The sequence below is a fragment of the Megalops cyprinoides genome, chromosome 11 (genome assembly GCF_013368585.1).
Source record: "Megalops cyprinoides isolate fMegCyp1 chromosome 11, fMegCyp1.pri, whole genome shotgun sequence".
NCBI classification, from domain to species: domain Eukaryota; kingdom Metazoa; phylum Chordata; class Actinopteri; order Elopiformes; family Megalopidae; genus Megalops; species Megalops cyprinoides.
The window spans coordinates 9,984,538-10,006,456 of NC_050593.1; the positions used below are offsets into that span (position 1 = coordinate 9,984,538).

At 41.2% G+C, this 21,919-nt stretch overlaps 1 protein-coding gene across 1 annotated transcript; it reads left to right on the plus strand.

The window, feature by feature from the left end:
• The first annotated feature begins 487 nt into the window (after positions 1 to 487).
• On the plus strand, positions 488 to 19,526 carry LOC118785730 (tetraspanin-7-like). The gene is made up of 8 exons (XM_036540631.1): positions 488 to 602; positions 12,156 to 12,344; positions 13,376 to 13,450; positions 13,724 to 13,819; positions 14,398 to 14,553; positions 14,866 to 14,949; positions 16,677 to 16,758; positions 17,621 to 19,526. The coding sequence occupies exons 1-7, from the start codon at positions 522 to 524 to the stop codon at positions 16,743 to 16,745; spliced, it is 750 nt and encodes a 249-aa protein (XP_036396524.1). The 5' UTR covers positions 488 to 521; the 3' UTR covers positions 16,746 to 16,758; positions 17,621 to 19,526.
• Positions 19,527 to 21,919: the final 2,393 nt, after the last annotated feature.

The window sequence follows — 21,919 nt, forward strand, 5'->3', positions numbered from 1 at the left end:
ACTGGACAGGAGAACCTGGCATGACATGGACACAATAATACAGGACACCACAACCAAGAATTATTTACTAGTGTTTGAAAACAAAATAAACTAGGATGAACTACAGGCAGTCTGTTTTGTTTGCATCCTTTAGAATGTTACATTGAACATAACATTATTGTTCTCAAAGGCATGGTTGACGGTGCCTGTCCAAGTATAATTTGTATTGTGCTGATCAGAATAAAGTTTGGGGGTATACTTACATGTTCCTAACAAATCGTTAACCTTAGATGTTGTCAAGATGGGTGCTGTTAAAACGAATTTGAGCAGGAAAGACACCTGCTCCACACACCTTTGTGAAGTACGGTACGGGGCGTCACCGCGTGGGAGGGCATTAGTGCAGTTGGCATGTTGATTGGCCCGAGGGCGGAGGGCGGCTACGATGTGAAAGATCACAGTGGGTCAGATTAGCGAAACCCAGTGGAGAGCCGCAGAAACGCAACTCCTGCTAAAATTGTAGCTACGCTTCGCATCGCTGTAGTATGGCACCAAGGAGAATGGATACGAAACCAGTGATAACCTGCCTCAAAACCCTCCTCATCGTATATTCCATCGTGTTCTGGGTAAGCAGACCGTGCATTGGTAAGGCATTTGTGGAAATGGATTTTTTTAATGGGGTAATCTGCTACTGAAAGTATATCATTGTTTTATTTTAAAAATGAGTCCATGTGATCTGCGATGTTCATGCTGGGAAACGAGCGCAAGTACATAATGACAGGAGAGAGGCATCAGTTTGGTACCGTTAGCTACAGTATACGGATATATATATATACGGATTTTTCTTGTGTTTATAATGACGATTTCGTAATTTTGTTGTGTTTATATTACCTTTAAAATGCGAACGTTTCCTTCTTAATGACGTAAATGAATAGCAAAATGAAATCGTCATCTTCAGAACAATAGCCAGACATGCGTGTTAGTTAAGATGTTTGTTAGTGACCGAAATGTGTGTAGAGAGAAAGTGGCGTCCCTGTAGCCAGCTTTTTAATGATCAGATTTGAATATAGGCACCATAGCATGAGCAAATAAAAGCACAGTGCGGCTCCTTCAGTCAGTGCAGATTGTAGGACCGTTTATTGATAACTCTGGGGTGCATGCCTGTGTGACACCGCCCTTGCTGTGATCCCGTTTTCTAGTTTGCGGAATGGTATATTGAATGAAGCGGATTTCACACCAACTTTATCGAATAATTCCTGTACTAAGAGCGAGCTAGTAGTGTGATGAAGATGCTGTTGTCTCCCCATGGTGCATAACTTGTTCAGCCAGGAAATAAATGTCGTTCATCCTCGGAACAAATACTGTATACATGTAGCCATATGGAGAAGAGTGAGAGCATCATCCGGCCGTACATTAAGCACAAAAGTGCGCAGCAGTTGAAATAGACAACCGTGCAGTGAACTAGAAGGGAGGTTATAGCAATTATCATATAGTGTAATTTTGTTTCAGTGTATTATACATCGTGAAATATAAAATCATCTGTAAATTCAGGTGTAAACGTGGCGCACATGCGGCTCATCTGATTGTTAATACGAAACAGCGGGCACAACAACTAATGATGAAGTTGTAATTGTGTAGTTCATTGGAATTCGTGTGAGGGTTTATATGCAGATGTCTTGAGTCGACTATCGTGTTGTTACAAATGTAATGAAAAGTAAGATTAGATCACTTTTAGACAGGAATAGAATGCTGATGTATAAAAACGATATTTGTGAAAGGGAAAATATTTACAAAGGGTGAGAATATGCAGAGGACAAATATGGGAACTGGGTTATGGGTTCTGATATATACTTAACATAAGAGGGACAGATACTTTGCCATAGTCATAAAGGTGTAAGATGTTATCATATAGATACTTACATTGTCTAAAGTTGGTTCACAGACTGACTGAAAGGTTCCATGGGTGGTAATAACACTAATAGTATTAGTCAGGTTCTAGGGATAAATGTCATGTTTAAGTAGGCCTAAGTAATGTGCTGCTCGATTTGTGAACCTCTGTGCTGATATGGCTTGGGAGGGTAAATAGTTTTACTGGATAGGACTGAGGAGCAGGTAATCTGAGATTTGTCAAATAGATGTGTACAAAAACAGAGTGGTGTTTTTATGAATCTGACTGCTTGTACATTGCTGTCAATGTGTAGGTGTTCACTGTAGATTTAGTGGATATTCACTATACATTTAGTGGGGTATATTTAGCTCAGATAGTTTTAATGGGGGTCACCAACAGTTTGATTGGTGCTGTTGCTCTGTGTGGTCAGATTTCAGTTCAGTTCCAGCAGAATCCCACAGCCAGAGACAAAGTCCTGGCAAAGTGTGCCCAGCACAGGATCGACACATTCAGTTTCCATGTGGTCTCTAATCACTCAGCCTGGAGTCGTCAGACTGTCTTAAATTCCTGTGTAAATGCCCCTAACTGCATTCACTGATACATGGTCCTGACTCCATACACTGTGACATGGTACTCACTCCATATACTGCTATGTGATATTAACTCCATAAACTGAGGTCCTGTTCATGCCAGCAGGGCTTTTGCAGTATTAAACTGGATTCCTGTCTTCTGTGGATGTCAGGTATTTCAAGGACAGGGAAAAGAATTCTATTTTAGGCCCATTGAACCCTCAGCTTGGTGTTAACTCCCCTCATGACCCCAGGTTTTCCTGCTAAGGAAGGATAATTTGTTGCAGCTTTCAGAACAGCAGCTCTCACCACTGTGCCACCTGTTTGGGTCCTGTCTTTTTTAATGATGACATAAATTAGGGTTCTGTTCAATCTTCAGTTCTCATTCAAGTGATTATTTAAGCAGGTGATAGGTGACTTTTTTGTTACATGGCTCTGGAGTTCCAGGAATGAACAAAAATGTTTGCATTGTAAATGTATTGTTCTACAATACAATATATTTGAACTGAGGTGCAGTCAGATTAAATCCCCCAGGAAATAAAAGATTCTCTCCTCAGCAGGAACTTCTTGGCTAGAACCAATTCTGTAATCTTAACCTCAAAATATCCTCATAGTTCCTCCATAAACTATTCTTCCATCAGTAAAGCAGGCAGAGATTAGCTCCTCCATATGCTATAACTCCAATGAAGCAGGTAGAGATTACTTCCTCCATTCAGTATAAATCCAGCAGCCCAGCCACTCCACTCTGTGACCCATATTCTCTGCTGCGTGTCCCCCCCCCCCCCCCCCCCCCCCAGCTCCTGCCCCCATGGGTTCCATGAACACTGGCACTGTTGTTTCGTCACATGCAAACATACTGAAATCAATTTTAGTGGGTGCGTTTGTCACTTTCTGCATAAACAGTGTATGAATCTTGTTGAAAGATTTCAAAGATAATTTTGAGCCTAGTGTTCCATGTAAACCCAAGGAAAACATTGCCAAAGCCCAAAACTGCTACAAATGAACTGCATTTATTTTAACTGTACAAGCATGAAAGCAAAATAAAGCTGTAAGAATGTTTGTGTTACACAGTAAGTCAATCAGAATGTGTATCAGCCCTGTTACACTGTGAATCAATCAGAATGTGTATCAGCCCTGTTACACAGTGAATCAATCAGAATGTGTATTAGCCCTGATACACAGTGAATCAATCAGAATGTATATCAGCCGTGTTACACAGTGAATCAATCAGAATGTGTATTAGCCCTGTTACACAGTGAATCAATCAGAATGTGTACCAGCCCTGTTTCTCTGTTATGGCTGCCTCTAGTTTCCAGGTTTCAATGTTAGGGATGCCTCTAGGTTATGGGTTTCTAATTTCAGCGTTAAAATGATGAAAGTGATCCACTTGGTACCATTAAAGGAGCCTCACTCCCCCTCCCCTCTCTGAAACACACTCTGTGTCAACCCCATTTCCCCTCTTCTCTACAACACATTCTGTAAAACAGAGACTTGTCAAGTTAAACATTGACACAGTAAATAGCTGTGACTGTAAGTCACAAGGGGGTCAGTTTTGAGCAGTCTTTGTCACACTGATGGGATGTAGTTCCTTAGTTTGTCCACTGCCCACATTATCTTTCCCTCTGAACTTTAGAAAGAGCAAAGCAATCTAGCAGACTGAGCTTCGATTGGACTGGCGCTCTCTCTGTCACACACACGCACCCACTCTCGTGCACACATACACATACATTCATGCAGACACTTTTTTTCATATATATTTTTTCATTTCAGCACTGTGAATAAATATATATGAATACATAATCAAGATGTCTCTCCAGTTTGACACTTAAAGGACACCTTTCCAAATGTACATAGTTATACTTGGGAATAGAAATACAGTAATAACTGGTTAGGAGCTACTAGTAACCTCATGCATTGTGCCAAAGGGCACACTCTTTTGTTATGTCATGATGCCTGTAGTATCAGTAGGTAGAAGTAATTCATTCTGGTTTTGCATTCATGTTTTCAAACTGATCTGAGTTACATGAAATTTACTGTATCAGTATGGTGTACATAATTTTCTAAGTCATGTACTATACATATACTGTAGGCATTTCTCAACATGGATAAAGTGGATTAAAATCACGGTAAGTATAATGTAATTACTATTTAATATGCAGTAGTGTAACTAAGCAGGTCCTGTGTAATGTAACTGCCAAGTAAGTATATACCTATGTACTTATATACTTCAATAAAGCATTGTTTGGTCCTGTTCCTAGGGACTCACTGTGTATGCAATGCTCATTTAACAGCTCAGTTAAACGTAATAAATTAAGAGTTCTGGAGTGATCCAGCTCTGGAGCTAGAGTGTAAACCAGTATACACAGGCAGTCCCCAGGATCAGGGATGGGGAAACACTGCATTTATGTTTAAAGCTGGAATGTGTGTTAGGTGCACAGCTATGGCTTGGGTTAGGGCAGGGGATATTCAGTCCAGCTGTGTAAATACCAAGACAAAATGTTGTATATTACTACTTTGTAACAACATGTAGATTCATATTGATAATGCGTTGGTTCAGTAATTATTACAATTGAATTACAGAGATAGATCTTTAGATTCCATTCATTTGTATGTATCTCTCTTTTGTATGAAGCCATTGTCAAATGTAAATAGTGTCCCAGATGCCAGCTCCCTGGTCTGTACATATGGCTTTTGGGTTGCCATAGCTGTAGTGCTCCTCACCTCTCCTTGAAGGGGTGTTGCAGTTATCTTTTCTCCTAACTGCTTTCCAGCATTTTTATCATTTCTGTAGAGTTCACTGCCTAATGTCCCCTCAGTCTCGATAGCTCGCGTGTTTGTTCAGTTCTGGGGAATTTACTCTTGTGGATGTTGTCAGTGTGATTTGAGATGATGTTTTTTGAAGGAGCTACTTCACTGTCTCCAAGTCATTCATCACTTCCAGAGTCACCTGTTCTGCTGTACGAAGTCACTCTGGATAAGAGCATATACCAGATACCCGAAAAATAATGACACTGGACAACGCGCTCCATTCTTGTGAAAAGAGGGGCTATTCTGGAGGTTGTGTCCCAGGAGACTACTGCTTTAACTGTTACCCTAGAAAAACGCTGCTTTCCCTGGCACCTAGGGAAACTGTTGCTTTGCCTTGTTTGTGGTGAAAGTCTTCCTTAGTCCATCAAGGTCTAAGGAAGTCCGTCTGTGCTGATCTCATACCTGTGTCCTCATCTCTCTGTGTCTCACCTGCCTGGGGTGGAGTACTGGCACAGTGGAGAGTGCTGAAGAGATAGAAAGTGGTGTACGGGAGTGTTGGGGAATGCTGGGCAGCGGCAGAGTGGCTGAGCTTTACTTCTCTTTGTCTCTTCACTGTTGTGATTGTGTGTGCGGGTGAGCCTTCAGGCCAGTGGAATTACTAGTTAATCTCCAATGACGCACCACACTAAATTTCCCAGTAGGAGCATGTTACTCTGAAATAAGTGAAACAGCACAGGTAAGGTACCAGAGTGACAGGTAGATATTGATGTTGGCTCTGTTACTGAGAGCAGAACTCTCTCATTTGGGTAAAGTGCAGATTAGCACAGTAAAGAGGATAATCCATAGGATTTGCAGAAGACATGATTAAACACAGTGCAGGCATCAGAGCAGGGGATCATGAACACAGTTTTAGAGAGTGAAAGGGCCCTGGGCCATTTGTATCTGTTTAGATCTAGATGTTAATTCTAAGTTTTCTGGAAGTCACTAAGCATTTGAAAATAAGACTTAGGGAGAGCTGAATCAGACTGTATCAAGCATGTGCCAATAAGGTAATTGACCTCACAGGGCTGGCTTTTCTTTGTCCATCTGTGTACATTTAAGACAAACCATGAAAATCTCATTTGGAAACAGGAACAAACACCTCCTTGCTCTTGATTAAGTAAATTAATACAAAGCCCTCATCCGAAACAGTGAAAAAATTTGACTTTAGAACATAGAACATGAGCTGTGTTTTTTAATGTGAGGTTTAGTATTTTCTTTACTGAGAGGCTGAGTCAGTAAATATTCCAGGACGTAATAAGAGTCCAGTGGGTTTCGGACAGGGTGTCTTCAGGCCCCAGGCTCTAATGAGAGGCACATTCCTCAGGGAGGTGTGGATGGCAGGGACGCAGTCAGGGGAGTGGCTATAGTGTGGTCCGTGCTGCTCCGGCTGACCACTTCCATTTCAGTTGCCTGGCTTTGTCTGTTGAGTTCATCCCTTATTTGTATGTGTATATTATGCCACAGAATTTCCCAAAATACACTGCAATAAATTTCTTCTTTAATACTGGGGACAGCCTTCAGCTGCTTTATCACATAAAAGTCACATGGAATTGTACTAAAAGCTGCACATGTCTGGCCCACCAGGACCTGAACCTGTGCCCATTGGTATGGGACAAATATGAGAAAAGGAAAAAGTCCCCCCCCCCCACCACTACTTTGTTCATAAATATCAGTGAGAGGCCCCACATCACACAGGAAAAGCCACATGAAAATATCTTGTGTTTCCCGGCCATGAATCAGATTTCTCACCTAGACGGTAAGATCTTTGAATGCCACCCAGCACCTGTGCGTGACCTTTTTTCCCTAGTGTTTTTACACTGAACCACAAATATGTCCACTCCCGCCAGGCAGCACTTCACACAGAGCTTTGTAAGGAGTCATCATATAGAATATCAACACGTGGCACAGATCATGTGTAGAAGTCTGTCAGATCATTCTGCAAAGCCAGGTTCTAACCATCATGAATGTTGTGCTTGCACGCAGCAAAAGGGTAGAAATTGCAGGTTTAGCTCGGGAATAAAAAACAATTAGTCCCTGATTGAGGAATTTAAAAGTGACCGAAAACTCATTTGGTGGGCTTTCAGTCTGTGAGGCCTCGTGCCTGGGGGTGTCATGGGGGTCACCAGTTTGCATCGAGCTGGTAATGAAAGAGAGCATGACTGTGCCAGCAGGGGGGAGGTGTGAGATTGCTGTTCTGACTCATGTCCGTCACAGAAATGAGTCCCACCTGCTTCCAGCGGATTTCACCATATCTAAGGTCACAAGTATGGGATTGAAACCCTCACTGCCTTGGCAATATCTGATGAGCTTTATTTTAATATTAACTGTGGAAATCAGAAGAAACCCTGTTGTGTTTCCCAAACCTGGGAATTGATTCATTTACATTAAATGTATATTTCATTGCTCAGCGGACACTTTTCCATAGAGCGATTTACATAGGTTACAATTCTTCTTATGTTATCCATTTATACAGCTAGACATTTAATGAGGCAAATCTCAGTTAAACATTTTAACCCCAGTCCAGGGATTTATAGCAGAGTTTGCATTTTTGACTTCGTTATTATTATTATTATTATTATTATTATTATTATTATTATTATTATTATCATTATTATGTGTTTCTGTAGTAGATGTTCTTGTCCTGGGCAATTTCAAAGTGTATATTCAACATCCTGTAAAACGTTTACACAGCCAGATTACGTATTCAACCTCACTTGTAAAATGTTTAAATGCATTAAATCTTGTCAGCAGAACGATGTCAGAATCATTAAACTGACAAATTAATATTGAACACTAGCACTTCAGCACAGCATAGTCAGAGCAATCTGGCAATGTGTTAAAACATTCAATGATGCAAAAGGGAATGGCACCTTACAGAAGTGATGGGTTGAAGAAAACATTTCAGTTTTACAGATGAATTGTTACTAATCACTGAACATAGAGGGCTTTCCGGAGGGAATAATAAAAAAAACAGAAACCCAGAGCTGATAGGGAAAGAATGGATTATTCCCTGACCCAGAGAAAAGCAGCAAAGAGACTCCTGGAAAACAGAGAAAATACACAAACAGTGGAATGGCATAAAAATATCCATCCACTCAGGCTCAGAGATTGTAGTTGGTCAGAGGGGTTAGTGTGCTGGGAGGAGGCCTTCTGTCCAACGCTGACCAGGGCAGGGGTGTGGGTTTTCTAATCCCAGTATAACAAATGGGGTAGGGGGGTTAAATACTTAAATTCACTGGTATAACAGGCTTTCAGGGTCAGAGTATGAGGAACTCTGGTTGATAAACAGGGCATTTGTATGATTATGCCTGGAGTTCACAGGCTTCAGTTGCCATGGTGAGTGACTGTCTTCTTGCCTGCACTTTCAGTTGTCCTACCAGCCTTGATGTGTCTGCCGGTGATGTAGTCATGAAATGCATTAGAGAATGGTGCGATTTGCTTTTCATAAGTTTAGTGTTGTACTAATGAAGCCCATGGTGAGTCATGACAGACAGAACAGCTCTCTCTCAGGCTTTCATTCAGGGCCTTGCTGTCATGACTCACAGCAGTATTGAGCTGGAGACTGCCAGACGAGGGACTAATGTTTGAATCCCTCAAGGAGCAACCTCACTGGCAGCATTCCTTCATTTCATATTCCTTTCTGTGTCAAAGTGTTATTTATCCAGACTCCCTCATAAATCCTTCATAAATCCATGAGTTCATATTTTCTGTGGAATTTGGTAGTGCCTCCCTTGCTGGATTTACCTTTCCCCTGAGCTGCCTGAACCTGGGTTCTATGGCCCTGGTTCAATTCTAGGTGTGTCTTCAGCTCACAATGACTGGGAGCCCTCAGCGGCTCAAGCTGGCTTCAGCAGGGTTCGCCCCTCTCAGTGGAGTACGCCTATCCTCCAGTGAGCACCCACTCTGCTGTAGCGTGCCGTGTGACTTGCAGTGTGAAAAATGGCTGCATGCGATTATATAAGAGGACTACATTTGTCAGTGCTCCTCAAGTGCAGTGGATGTTGCAATGAGAGGTGCCTACTATTGAATGCAATTATCGTTTCCCAAAAAGGGTTGCAGAAAGGGGAAAAGTATAAAAATATGGATTACTATTTGCTGGAAACGCCACACTTACACTGCCACAGCACCTTTTAGTTTTAGTAGAAAAATGACATTTAAGGAGGAGGTTTGATACAAAGTATACAGAAGACACTGAGCATATTTAGAAGCCAACTTAATAAAAGTCAGCTAACTACTACTAGTTCTTCTGTTTTAATATTCATAGAGGGTCTTCAAATCAATCATAGACTCCCTGCAGAGGTTTGGTGCATAAGGAAAATTGTATGAGTATGTTCTCCTCATACAAGGGGTAAAAAACAACACCAAGGTGCTTATTCAGACAACTTGGTTATGAATAAGGTTGCTAGCACTGGCTGACATTTTAATAATAATAACACATTTTATTTATAGAGTGCTTTTCAGTTACAGTGTGTGCTATACAGTGAGTGCTGTATATTTTAATATGTTTTCGAGACCCAAACAAATAAAATTGAGTACCATCCATTTTTTTCTGGGCATTGTTTTGTCCTGCACATAGGCAGTTCAAAACATAATGTGTTTGTACTGTTACTGTGTGGCTGTCATTGCATATTAATAATCTTTTCAAGTGGCGTGTTATAAGAGTATGGTGTAATAGTTTGCAATATACCACGTGAATACATTTGTCCCTCCCTTGTACTTCCGAGTACATGCAGTTGCCATATTTAAAATTTATTCCTATGTTATTTTCAACAGATTTTGAAGAAGAACATTAAGTGAGAATGTCACATAGATGTGTTTAGTTTCACACCTGTTTTGCAGTGTTGTCACACAGCAGTGCGGCTGCCACTAATTGTTCATGTGTCCTTTGCCAAGGTGCTGGGTGATTTGTCTGAGCTTGGGCCAGCTGCCATTGACCTAACCATATTAGTTTACTGTCTCGTACATGAGAACACTCATACCACTCAAAAACAGTTTCATTCATTCTTTGTTAGCCTCTGTTATACTCCATTCAAAGGGTGAGGTGAAATTAGCAACTCTCTCTGTCTGATTCTCAAGTACCCAGTGGAACCAGTGGTAGTCACTCTGTGGGCAATAACATTAGGCCCCTTCTTCAACCTTTTAGCCACTTGTGTACACCAGAGATTCTCTGAAGGGCACCAGAGACTCTTCTCTGTAAAGCCACCACTAACTTACTTTACAATTATGATTTAATGTGGATTTGTTGGGAGCTTGAAACTGATTTCATGCCTGTTGGTGCCATGTATCATTGTTTTTATATAGTTATTGTTTTGGTCAGGCAGTTATGCTTCCCCACCACCCCCACCAAAAAAATCTGGCCCCGCCAGTCAATAAAGTACAGCAGATTGCTTTCACGTATTCCTCCTCCTCCTCAGTCATGTGATACATCACTTGGCATGCTGCTAAAAGGCTATCTAACTGTCAGGCTAATGGGAAGCAGTTCCCTTGCTGAGTGCTCCTGTGAGCATAGGGACTCAGGTGGACATTACAAGGAGACAGTGGGGGTGCTTTTTTTAAAATAATGTACATGTTATCTAGTGGAACTGTATTGAATGGTTGAGCAATTTTACTGGTGCAGTAACTGGTGTCTTTCATTTCTCCTTTATATAATTTAAATGAGTGTTTTCTATTGCTTGAGCTCTAACCCAGAAGTCTGAAAAAGGGCAATAAGTAATGTTATAGTTATATATTATAGCTATTATAGTATTATAATGTGTATTAGAGTTATATATGACCTTCCTGCTTCCCCACACCCTGTCCTATGGTTTTCACGCCAACACTAGATTTTCGTTTTATTAGAAACAGTCAACAACCATTATAGTCAACAGTGTGTCCAACACCATTACTATAGCCAGTGCATCACCCAGGTTATTTAATTTCACTCATATTCCTTAGTGCTTCAGGAATCTCTAAGTAGCCTCACAGACTAACATGCAGACTCACCCCAAAACTGCCTGCAGTACTTGCTTCTAGTATGGACAGGCAATGTGGCAGTAGAAGGTTGCTCCTGAAACAGCTTACCAATGTTGCAGGTCTATTTTATAGGCATTTTTAGAGTTGAATCACAGATGTTGGCGTGGCTTTCTGAGTACAGCTTGAGGCATGTAGCATAGTCAAGAAGGCTACAGTCTACATTACTCTGCAGAAACGTGGAGAAACTGAACACTTCAGGGTGTTTTCTTTGTAGGCGATTGCACTTTTTTGCACCACTGGTTCAGGTTCAGGAAATGGAGGAAAAGGAGATGCAGTTCTGTCTCAACCACTTGAAGCTGGTAGAGAGATCAATGCACTTTGGGCTGGGCTTCATGGCCAGGATGTGATTACTGATTCTACACTTTGTGTGCAGCTCAAAATGTTTCTCAGTCAGGTAGTCTGCCATGGTGCCATTTTGCTTCATGCCTTTATTTGTGCTTCCTAGTGAGTAATATGGTTTTGTTTATAACTGTTGTTTGCACTATAACTGGTGCATCTGTTGTGCTGTCCTAAGGCTGGATGGTGACAGTACTGTGAGCTTCAGGACCAGCTGATTGAAGGAGCTCTGCTTTTTTCTCTGATTTTGACATTTCACCACCTTTTCATTACCAGAATGAGGCTTGTTTGTTAGTTTGTTGATGTTTGCAGAATTTGATGGATGTTTTATGGAATTATTAGTATTCCAAATGTTAGTAACGAATATTGGCATAACTTTGCTCTCCATGTATTTTGGGTCTTTTTCCCGTTATGTGGAGGATTCTTTTGCAGAACTGTGATTTTTTAATAGGGTTTTTATAGGGTGTGTGTCCCATTTATCAAAATCGTGTAAGTGACCCAACTCCAAATCTCCTTGCACTCTGTCCTTGCACTTCACACCCCCCTCTCTCTTTCCTTCCCTCACTTCATCTTTGCCTGCACAGATCACTGGGCTGATCCTCCTGGCGGTGGGAGTATGGGGGAAGTTAATGCTGGGACCCTACCTCTCCCTGATTGCTGAAAACTCCACCAACGCGCCATATGTCCTCATCGGTACCGGCATCACCATCATCATCTTCGGCTTGTTTGGCTGCTCCGCCACCTGTCGTGGGAGTCCATGGATGCTGAAGCTGGTGAGGGGGGCACTGTGTAATAATATCCTGTGGCACATCTTACACATGTTCTGTCATATGTTTAAACTGAGGATGGTGCTTTCAGAAACTTAAAGTAGCAATGTACAGATTGATCTGATTTTCTCAATCATTGGCCTTTCAGAAAATATCTAGTTAATCTGTTAAATAGAGCTGTTAATTGTTGGAGAAGCTAATGGTTTTCCTAAAGAGCAGTTGTACTCTAGGTGCTCTTTCATTGAGACATACTGGGGTTTGAGTAATGAATCCAGTGCCATCTCAGCTCCTGATGCAGTCACTGCTGGCTCTGTGGCCCACTGAGTAAGAACACTGGGTTGTTGCATGATTTTCATTGGCTGACTTGCTATATGTATAGGTACACAATGGAGAAAATGCCTGTGAAGTTGATTTCTCATGCTCATGCAAACGACAAATAGGAAAGACAAAAATGCATGCTGGGCGTTAGCTGAAAATTTTGAAATTTACCCAGCTGTGGCAAGAGCACAAAACTTTATTTAATCCATCCACCTGCAAACTACAAATCTGCCATTACAAACATCAGAAGTATGATAATGATGAAGAAATAAGTGACAGACAAAAGCTGGTGACTTTGTGTGTCCTGGAATTATGGTAAGTGCATCACGAACATACAGTAGCAACAGTGCTCGGTGGGTAGCTGTATGGTTCTGTAGTGGCTGCAGAGTCCTGAGGTGGTTGCACATAGTGCATTCCCTGATCTTAAAGCACACGTGGTGCGTCAGCTCCAGGTACCTTGGATTCTGCAGCAGTCCAGTCGTAATGTGTGTCAGACTCACTTACAGAACACTTGCTAGTGATTTTCAAGAACTGTAGTATTGTCCCAGACACATTTCTCTCCCTCTCCCAATGTAATCTTTTCATTCCCACACAAGTGGAACAAGATTTGACACATGAAGCTACTCACTTATCTCACATAATTACTAATGAGATGTAATGCATCTGTCCATTTAACCCCCATGTTGTTGTGGCTTTATGATTTCTCTTGCTGTCCACAGTATGCCATGTTCCTGTCTCTGGTGTTCCTGGCAGAGCTGATTGCTGGCATTTCAGGCTTTGTCTTTCGTCACGAGGTGAGTAACCCTGCCTGCTGTCTTCCACTGGATCATGGGTACCTTTAAATCATCAGAATTGCTCTTATCCATGTCACCATAGCAAAAAGTGGTCCACCAACCCAGTGCCAACCAATTAGAGTTTTACACCAGGAAAACTCCAGGAAAACAAAATCACAACTTTATGAATAAATCCATGCTTAAAATATATGTTGTGTAGGTATACTGTGCAGATTCTGCTGCTGGTGTAAGAGTGTAGTTAAAGAGTGGTGTGGCATATGACCCTTTCCCCAGATAAAAGGCGACTTTCTGAGGATGTACAGCGATGCCGTTCAGCACTACAATTCCCAGGATGAGAGGAGCCGGGCTGTGGACCATGTGCAGCGCAGCGTGAGTTTCATTGAGAAGCAGGATGTCCTGCAGTATACACCAAGCTAATGGCTAACGGCTACTTCCCCTGCAGAATAACACACCAATCTATCTGCTACACACCTTGCCAAATACAATACCAAACTAACTGCTAACTGCTGCTTACACTGCAGAATACTACACCAAGCTAATGGCTAACGGCTACTTCCCCTGCAGAATAACACACCAATCCATTTGCTACACACCTTCCCAAATACAACACCAAGCTAACTGCCACACACCCTGCAGAATACAACATTGAACTAACTGCTAATTAATACACACTCTGCAGAATACAATACCAACCTAATTGCAAGCTGCTACATGCTGTGTAGAATACCATACAAAGCTAACTGCTACACACTCTACAGGATACTACACCAGACTAACTGCTACTCATCCTTCAGAATACCACACCAAGTTAACTGCTAACTGCTACTCATCCTGCAGAATACCACACCAGTTTCATCTCAGCACAACACAGGATTGCCTTTTTTGACTCTTCAGTCTTCCCATGTCTCTTCTCCACCCGCTCTTCTCTGTTCTTTTTCTATTTCCAGTTGAAGTGCTGTGGAGTGTTTAACTACACTAGCTGGATTAGCAGTGCATACTACCCTGCTAGTGGCATCCCTGCAAGCTGCTGCATAACCCTAGCTGACTGCAACCCCCTGGACCTGCGCAACGCCACCATTGGTCCCACCAAAGTGCACCAGCAGGTCAGTAAGACGTATATGGCCCTTCTCACAAGCACACACGATGGCCTCTTTAAACACCAGGCGTCTGCTGTGATGTATCCTGTTTATCTCTGTGTATCTGTTATATCTGTTGTTTGCCCCCTCTTGACCATATCGAAGAAACGAGACATAAGCTGTGGAAGAGAAAATCTCACAACGCCGCTCTAACCCCATGAAATGACCTGCCTGTAAATGCCAGGCTTCACAAAGTCTTCTCCATCTTGACCTTCCTACCCTTTCCCATGGCAAGCAGCAGTCCACTGTCCAATCAATGAGCACTTCTCTTAATCTCAGGGCTGTTACAAGCTGGTGATCTCCTTCATTGAGACCAACATGGGCATCATTGCGGGTGTGGCATTTGGAATTGCCTTCTCACAGGTAAGTTGTATTTGCTCTACGATATTTTTATCCTGTGGATGCCAGGATTTGACTTACAATAACAACACAACAACAATATTTATTGAATGTAACACATTTTACAACTAGTACTGTCACAAAGCACTATGCAGAGGTTTGCCAGAGGGACTTAGAAAAAATGAGAAAAAAAAAACCCTGCAAGGGCCAATTTGGGAAAAACTGAAAATTAGTCCCTGACTCTTAGCAAAAAGGTGACTGAGTGACTGACTTCTGGAAAATACAGTACAAAAATAAATACAACACACATATGTAGTGTGGTGCTTGTAAATCATCAGAAGGGAATAAGCAGTGTGTTAGTGGTTTGGGAGGTAGTCTCCAGCAGCCTACAGGGGCATCTCTTGAATACAGTGTTGGTCTAATTGAAAAAAGACGGATAGAGTTAATGTTGACACAGCAATTAGCAAAAACGATTAGGGAGCACTTTATCACTGATTACTGATGCGAGACAGATAGGCCAGAACCTTCTGAGATACGATTACAATGCCAGAGTTTGTGACTTTGGGACACAGAAGGCCAGAATATTCTGAAATATTACATTACATTCCATCTTTTTGTTACTTAGAAAACATTCTTATCCAGAGCAACATATAAGATGAGTACATTTAATGTTACATTTACATTTTTGACCATTTGATTATACATTCTCAGTTATGATTATAACACCTGGCAGGGCCTTTTGATGGTAACCTGAGGTAAGAGCATCTTACCTTCTCTCACTTAACGAATGTTCCGAATAGAGAATAGCTACTTCCTTGGATCTGTACTAGATTCAGTGAGATTCTAAATTACCCAATTTAAGCCTGCTCCAGGCCTGAGGCCACCAGCATGAGTACCAGCAATTTGAAAATATCTACAGTATAAAATGCTTCCATTCATTATTCAGAGAATCCTCTAGTATAGTATCTTCTGTACTTTTGTAGTATAGACTGTAGTAGTGTGGAAGATCCTCTTTATCCCTGGCTCTGCCAGGGTAAAAGCACAGCAGGTGGGTGTGGTCAGCATCTCCCTCTCAACTCATGAGCCACTGAATGAGTGTTTTTTGACACTCCACTAAGTCATACGGACTGTGTAACCCATCACAATTTTTTGGATCCTTTTACCATTAACCAAACACCATTGCCTGAAATGAAAAGTACGGGAATGGAACCTATTTATGACCCCTCCAAATGCATTTAATTATGCTTAGCTGCTTATGTGATGGAGACAGGAGGGGGTGGGCTGGAAGGAGGAGGGGGCTGTGGGCCAATCCCCCTTCTGTTTTAATCTATACTCTTAAATCTATCCATGTGCTCCTGGTGGTGTAATACAAAGTTCCTGAGCCTGATGAGAGGTAAAACCCCAATCATTTTAATTAGACCAGTAGGATTAAGCTGCCTTCTCAGTGTGGATGAAAACCTTTTAATAAGGAAATAATGAAAACTTTTTAATAAGGTGAGAAGGAACCAAACAAACCAAACTCATTCCTTAAGAGTTCATTGCTTGCAATTCACTATGACAAATCTCTGGTGAAATCAAATGGTACACTGGGAGGTCTTGTGGTTGACTGTGGGTGTATGGGGTCTGGTAGGCTATGATGTATTAGGTCAGTGAAGCTGTGGGTGTCCAACTCTCCATGCTCTTAATAATCCCCATCCTACCTTCTCTTCTTCTCTTTCCCTTCATTCATCCCTCCCTCTCGCTCCCCACAGCTGATCGGCATGTTACTTGCCTGCTGTCTGTCACGCTTTATCACTGCCAATCAGTATGAGATGGTGTAGCATGAGGCCACAGGTGAGTACACACAAATCAGTTCAACTCAGCTGAGCTGGTAGCAGTAGCAAACAAGTAAGCAATTGCCTAAACATGCTGATGTTATGGGCAACTGCCACCTTGATTGACCTTGTTTTGTGTTTTGAAGAAGAGACTATAAATCTACATGCCTCGTGTTGACCTCTCCTGAAACAGTCTCAAGATGAGTTGACTTTATTTTATAGCTTCTGAAGTGTTTTTAGCCCAAAGAGAGAAAAAAATAAAGTGTTGATGCTGTAAAAAAGGACAATTTAAAAATGATAGCTGACAACTGATAGCAACTGATAACTATCTGAAACAAATTCAGTTGAGCATTTACCAGCAATTTACACAAACCCCTGCATAGCACATAAATTTTTAGTAAATATTTATGCAAGAAATAAATTAAAAAAAAAAAAAAAACTTGTTAGTTAGAAATCAATGTATTTTCATGTACTTCTAATTTCTTTTGATCCAATTACAACTATATTGATGATACAAATTACCAATATGACTACAGCTATGATTATAGGGAGGCTGAGACAGACTCTTATCCCACTGAACACTAATATATTGACTCTTAAAAAAGGGATTGGTGGTTTACCTTAGTTGTGGATCATGTGTAGTTTAATTATTTTAAAATGAACATCAGATATGGTGGCCTTTCCCAGGCTGAGTTACAAATTCTGCAGATGCCCCCCCAAAAATTGTATTATTAGCTATAACAGACTTAAGTAGCCTGCCTCTTAACACCTGGAGTGGTGAGCACAGCATGCCAGGAAGACTCTGCCAGACACAAGCACACACACGTGCACAGACTCACATGCACCTACCTGATGCTGTTTGCTCTGTTCTTCCCTTACAGGATGACGTTCAGGCCTACCTCACTGGGGAGAGGAACACTCTCGGAATGCTAGCACATATTCCTTTTTTCTCTGCTTTGCCTGTCCCCTCTCTTCTTTGTAACTTATTACAGTGCATCATCCCCTCGCGTGAGGTCATGCAGTAAAATCAGGCATACTTTCAAGAGCTTATGTTCACTAAAACCAAACAGCCCAAAGTAGCAGACCTGCCAGCATGTCTGGCCCTCATACACAGCATGGTCATAGTGGTGTATGCAGTGCTGCTGCAGTCTGCTGTTTCTTTTGGAGAACATTGACCTCATTTCTATGAAAATAAGAAAACAAAACAATTTTCCACCCATTATCTTTTGTAGACTAAATATTGAAAAAAATAAATAAAAATAATATTTAAAGATACTTGAAAACAAACTATTTTAATAATGTTGTGTTTGATGGGAATTGTAGTCCTAGATGTGAAGCAGCAGCCTTTTCTCCTGACACATGCCACACATCTGCATTTTGCTGCTGCTGTATTTTGAGTATATTTCAGGATTAATATCAGTCAAACAAAAGCTGGAAGAGATGCTGCATAGGGATGCATTTTGTTGCTTTTTACACCTCTTTGATGTGGCTGTGTATGGAGGGGTTCGGTCATCAGTGACCTCCTCCACTCTGTCTCATTCCCTCCAGAGATATTATTTGGGTAGGTTTTTTAAAACAATGTCATAGGTTTGGATGTACAGCCTAAACTTTACACCACCCTACTGGTCCTTTCTTTATTCCATCATGCTGCTCCTTACTTTATCATACTCTACATTTCTTTTCACACATTACTCAGTGTACTCTACCTGTTCAGCTCTATCTGAATTGTACTGTCTTATGGCTGTGCCAGGAGATAATTTCAGTCTACAGTCTACAGTCTACAGGGGCTGTTTTTCCCCCCTGGTTCTTCACATAAACCTGGAGAGACCTGGTAGTGGTAATGAGGCAGTCAATCTCAGTGTCATCACCAAACTCACTCAAACCAAGAGCCAGACTTGCTCAAAATGAGAGACTGGTTGTGGCCTGAAGAGGTTGTAGCACTGTGATCAGTGTCACTGATGGGGAGAAGAAGGGAAGGAATATCACTGCAATTTTCTTATCTCTGTACTGATTCTCATGCAGTTGTGTCACTCTGAATGGAGAGCCATTAGGGATGATCTGTATACTCCATCCATATGACACATTTTGAAGTCTGAAGTCTCTCAGGAACAGCCTATCACATGGTGTATTCTAAATAGAAACTGCAGTTGGCCTGTTTGCTTATAGGGTGGTATTGCCCAGGGCATGAAATAATGTCACAAATACTGAGAAAAATTACCAGAGGGGAGATATTTGAGTAAGGAGCCTGATTGGCTAAGAGGAACCCTACGGGGTGACAAGGGTACCAGATGTAGATAAGGGTGCAGTGGCAGAAAGGGAGAGAGATACCTCAGCCTTACCATGCAAAAAATGAAAAGAAATAAACAGATGTGAGATCTCCCTTTATGATAAAGAGATACTTTGTGACCTATGTTTCAATAGGAAAGTTGTGGAAATTGCAGCATCACTTCTGAAATCTTGTCCTGTTTGAACTGAGCATCAGTGGGCTGGGTAGGAGCGTTTGAGAATTGGTAGAGCTCTGAAAGCACTGAAGTCAGTGGCGCTAGAATGTGTTTCATTAAGCTGTTATGTAACTCAGACTGGGGGAAATTCACTATGTGGCCCAGTAGCTCTGTCTGTGTGGTTATTGCCCCATTGTGAAGTGCTCATGGCAACCACAGTCACCTGGTTTGTTTTAGGTGGATTAGGTGTATTACAGTACAGGAAAGCCTAGACAAAATTGTTAAGGACAGATAAATTACACATAAAGAATACATTTTTCCAAAAATGTTTTCAATTTTTTCACCAGCGAGCATGCCTATGAAGTATGTTGATATTGTAAACAAATGTGATCTCTGTATTAATAAAATGGTCATTACAGATTTTCCACTTGTTTGTTTGATACCTTAGCATTTTCAGAAACACTTTGCGTTTGTATTTTTGTGACCAATAATATCTGTTTCACCAATGCATTAATTTTCTCAGTTCCACCGGTACTTTCGGTATGTAACTGTGAATTTAAATTTGTTTAGTAGGCTACATGTGTTCTCTACTTTGGTCTCCATAATTTAGTGGTACTAATGGGCTACATTCAACAGCATGTAAAAGTAAAATGTCCACATTCAATAAAACTTAAAATAACTCCATTTAATTTTAATCATGACTCTCAATGTTTTTTCTCCCCTCCTTTCACCACAATTTGCAGTTGCCATTTGCTTGCGAGACTCATGCTGCCAACACAGCAAGCACTCCTAGAATTAATTTCGCACGCCAACAGTGATTATTTTTTCAAGTCACCAAAGGCAGTACAGCCATGGAGGAAGGGTGTGGCTTCACCTTACATCATCCAAGTAACCTGCAGGCACCTCATGAACCACAGAGTCCCTGAGAGCGGTGACAAGCAAACCCCTGCCAACATACCGCAATAGTAGGGCAACACCAGTTTGCTCTGGTGCTGAGGGCTTCTGGTCATCCTTGGCTGATGAGATGACTGTTCAGACAGACGGTTGTTCCAAACAAATGAGCTGTGAGTCACTGTACTGAATGTAACAGTAATGTAATTAATTCATTTTAGAGAAGTTAGATAGTTATAGCCGTGCAACCTGATTGGTCAACTTGGTGTTCCAGTAGTGCTGTTATTTATGATAGGTACTTTGTAATGAATGCCAAACTCATTGACTTTGTCAGGAAGTACCAGTGCTTAATATAGTTAGCCAACAGCAGTTGAAACAGAACATCAATTTTACACATACAAAAATATTGAGGTTACTTCACTAGCTCTGGTTAGTATTCATAATAAATACTAAACATGGTGTTTTTCGCTAGATAGATTCCAGTCATAGATAGATTTGCCAACCTCAGCTAATTGATTGTGTTTCTGAATTTAAATAACTAGCATGAAAGGCTTTGAGCACCTAATGACTGTTACTCAGTACTTAGCTGCCGCCAAGCTCTCTTTCAATTCACGGGAGTGTGTGGACCCAAACCTCTTTGTGACGCTTGCGGATTGCTGAGGCAGTGGGTGCGCAACAATGATTCTGCATCTATGTAGTTTACCAGCTAGGGATTTAAAAGTCAGCCCTTGGGCTTTACTAATGAATTTGTCACTGTTAACTAGCTACTTAAGTTACTGTCTCAGTATTTTATTAAATTTAGACAGGACAAAGCCTACTACCAATGTAAAGAAGCAGGGACAAACATAGTTTACACAGCCTTGCAAATGCTCTCCATGCTGCAGTAGCCTACAAACCTGAGTAAACATGTCAGCAAGTGGCTAAAAAGCACAGAGCTCGCTTCAGAATTAGCCTGCTGGAAGCTGTTCCTCAAGAACAGAAAATATTGAACCATAACTGAGCGTTTAATGGTAATGGGAAAATCATATTTTTATGAGAAGTAAGATTATCTAGCGACTAAGTTAGCTGTACCACTGGGTAGCTGCTTTAGACAAAGTAGGAGGTGTGCCATACGTACCCAGCGATGACAGTCTCATGTCAGTGAGTTGACAAGTTAGCTAGCTGATTAAGTGGGTTGCCAGATGTTGACATATCCAGGGGTGAAAGTGAAACAGTAGGCCTACTAGCTGGCAGTACTATTACTAAACTGCCAAGTACTCCTGCATTAAATTCATTGTTCATTTAATAATGGGACCTATTTCTGAGAGAAAAAAAACATGTTTTATGTCATTAGTTTGTATTACCACTATGTTTAGGTTATTTTACATTCATTTCATTTTAATGTTGAAAATGAACAAATTCAATTAAATTAAATAGCTCACATTAAACTGGTGTTCTGAAAATCTTCCTCAAAATAGGCTAACCAGTAGCTCAGACTATCAGACAAATCTTCATGATAAAATCGCTCAAAATAAGCTATCACCTAAAAAACAATATTGAGGTTAGAGGTCACTTGGTTGACAGGTAGACACCGCCTACCAGACTAACTAAGGGCAGTTTATCCTGAAAGGCAGAAGTATCCTGCTAGGGTGAGTAAACACCTAAACAACAGGATTTAAAAGTTGTTCAACCTAACAGGTTATAATTAACACATCAGTGTGAACCTCTACACAAACAGTATTTACACTAAGGGAAGCTTCTTGTCCTGAAAGGTAGAATAACACCTTAGGATGACCTACCCTCTTTGTTAACATATTGTTGGCCTAACCTATACTGTAGCCAACATGTCCTAATAAAGAAATCAAATGT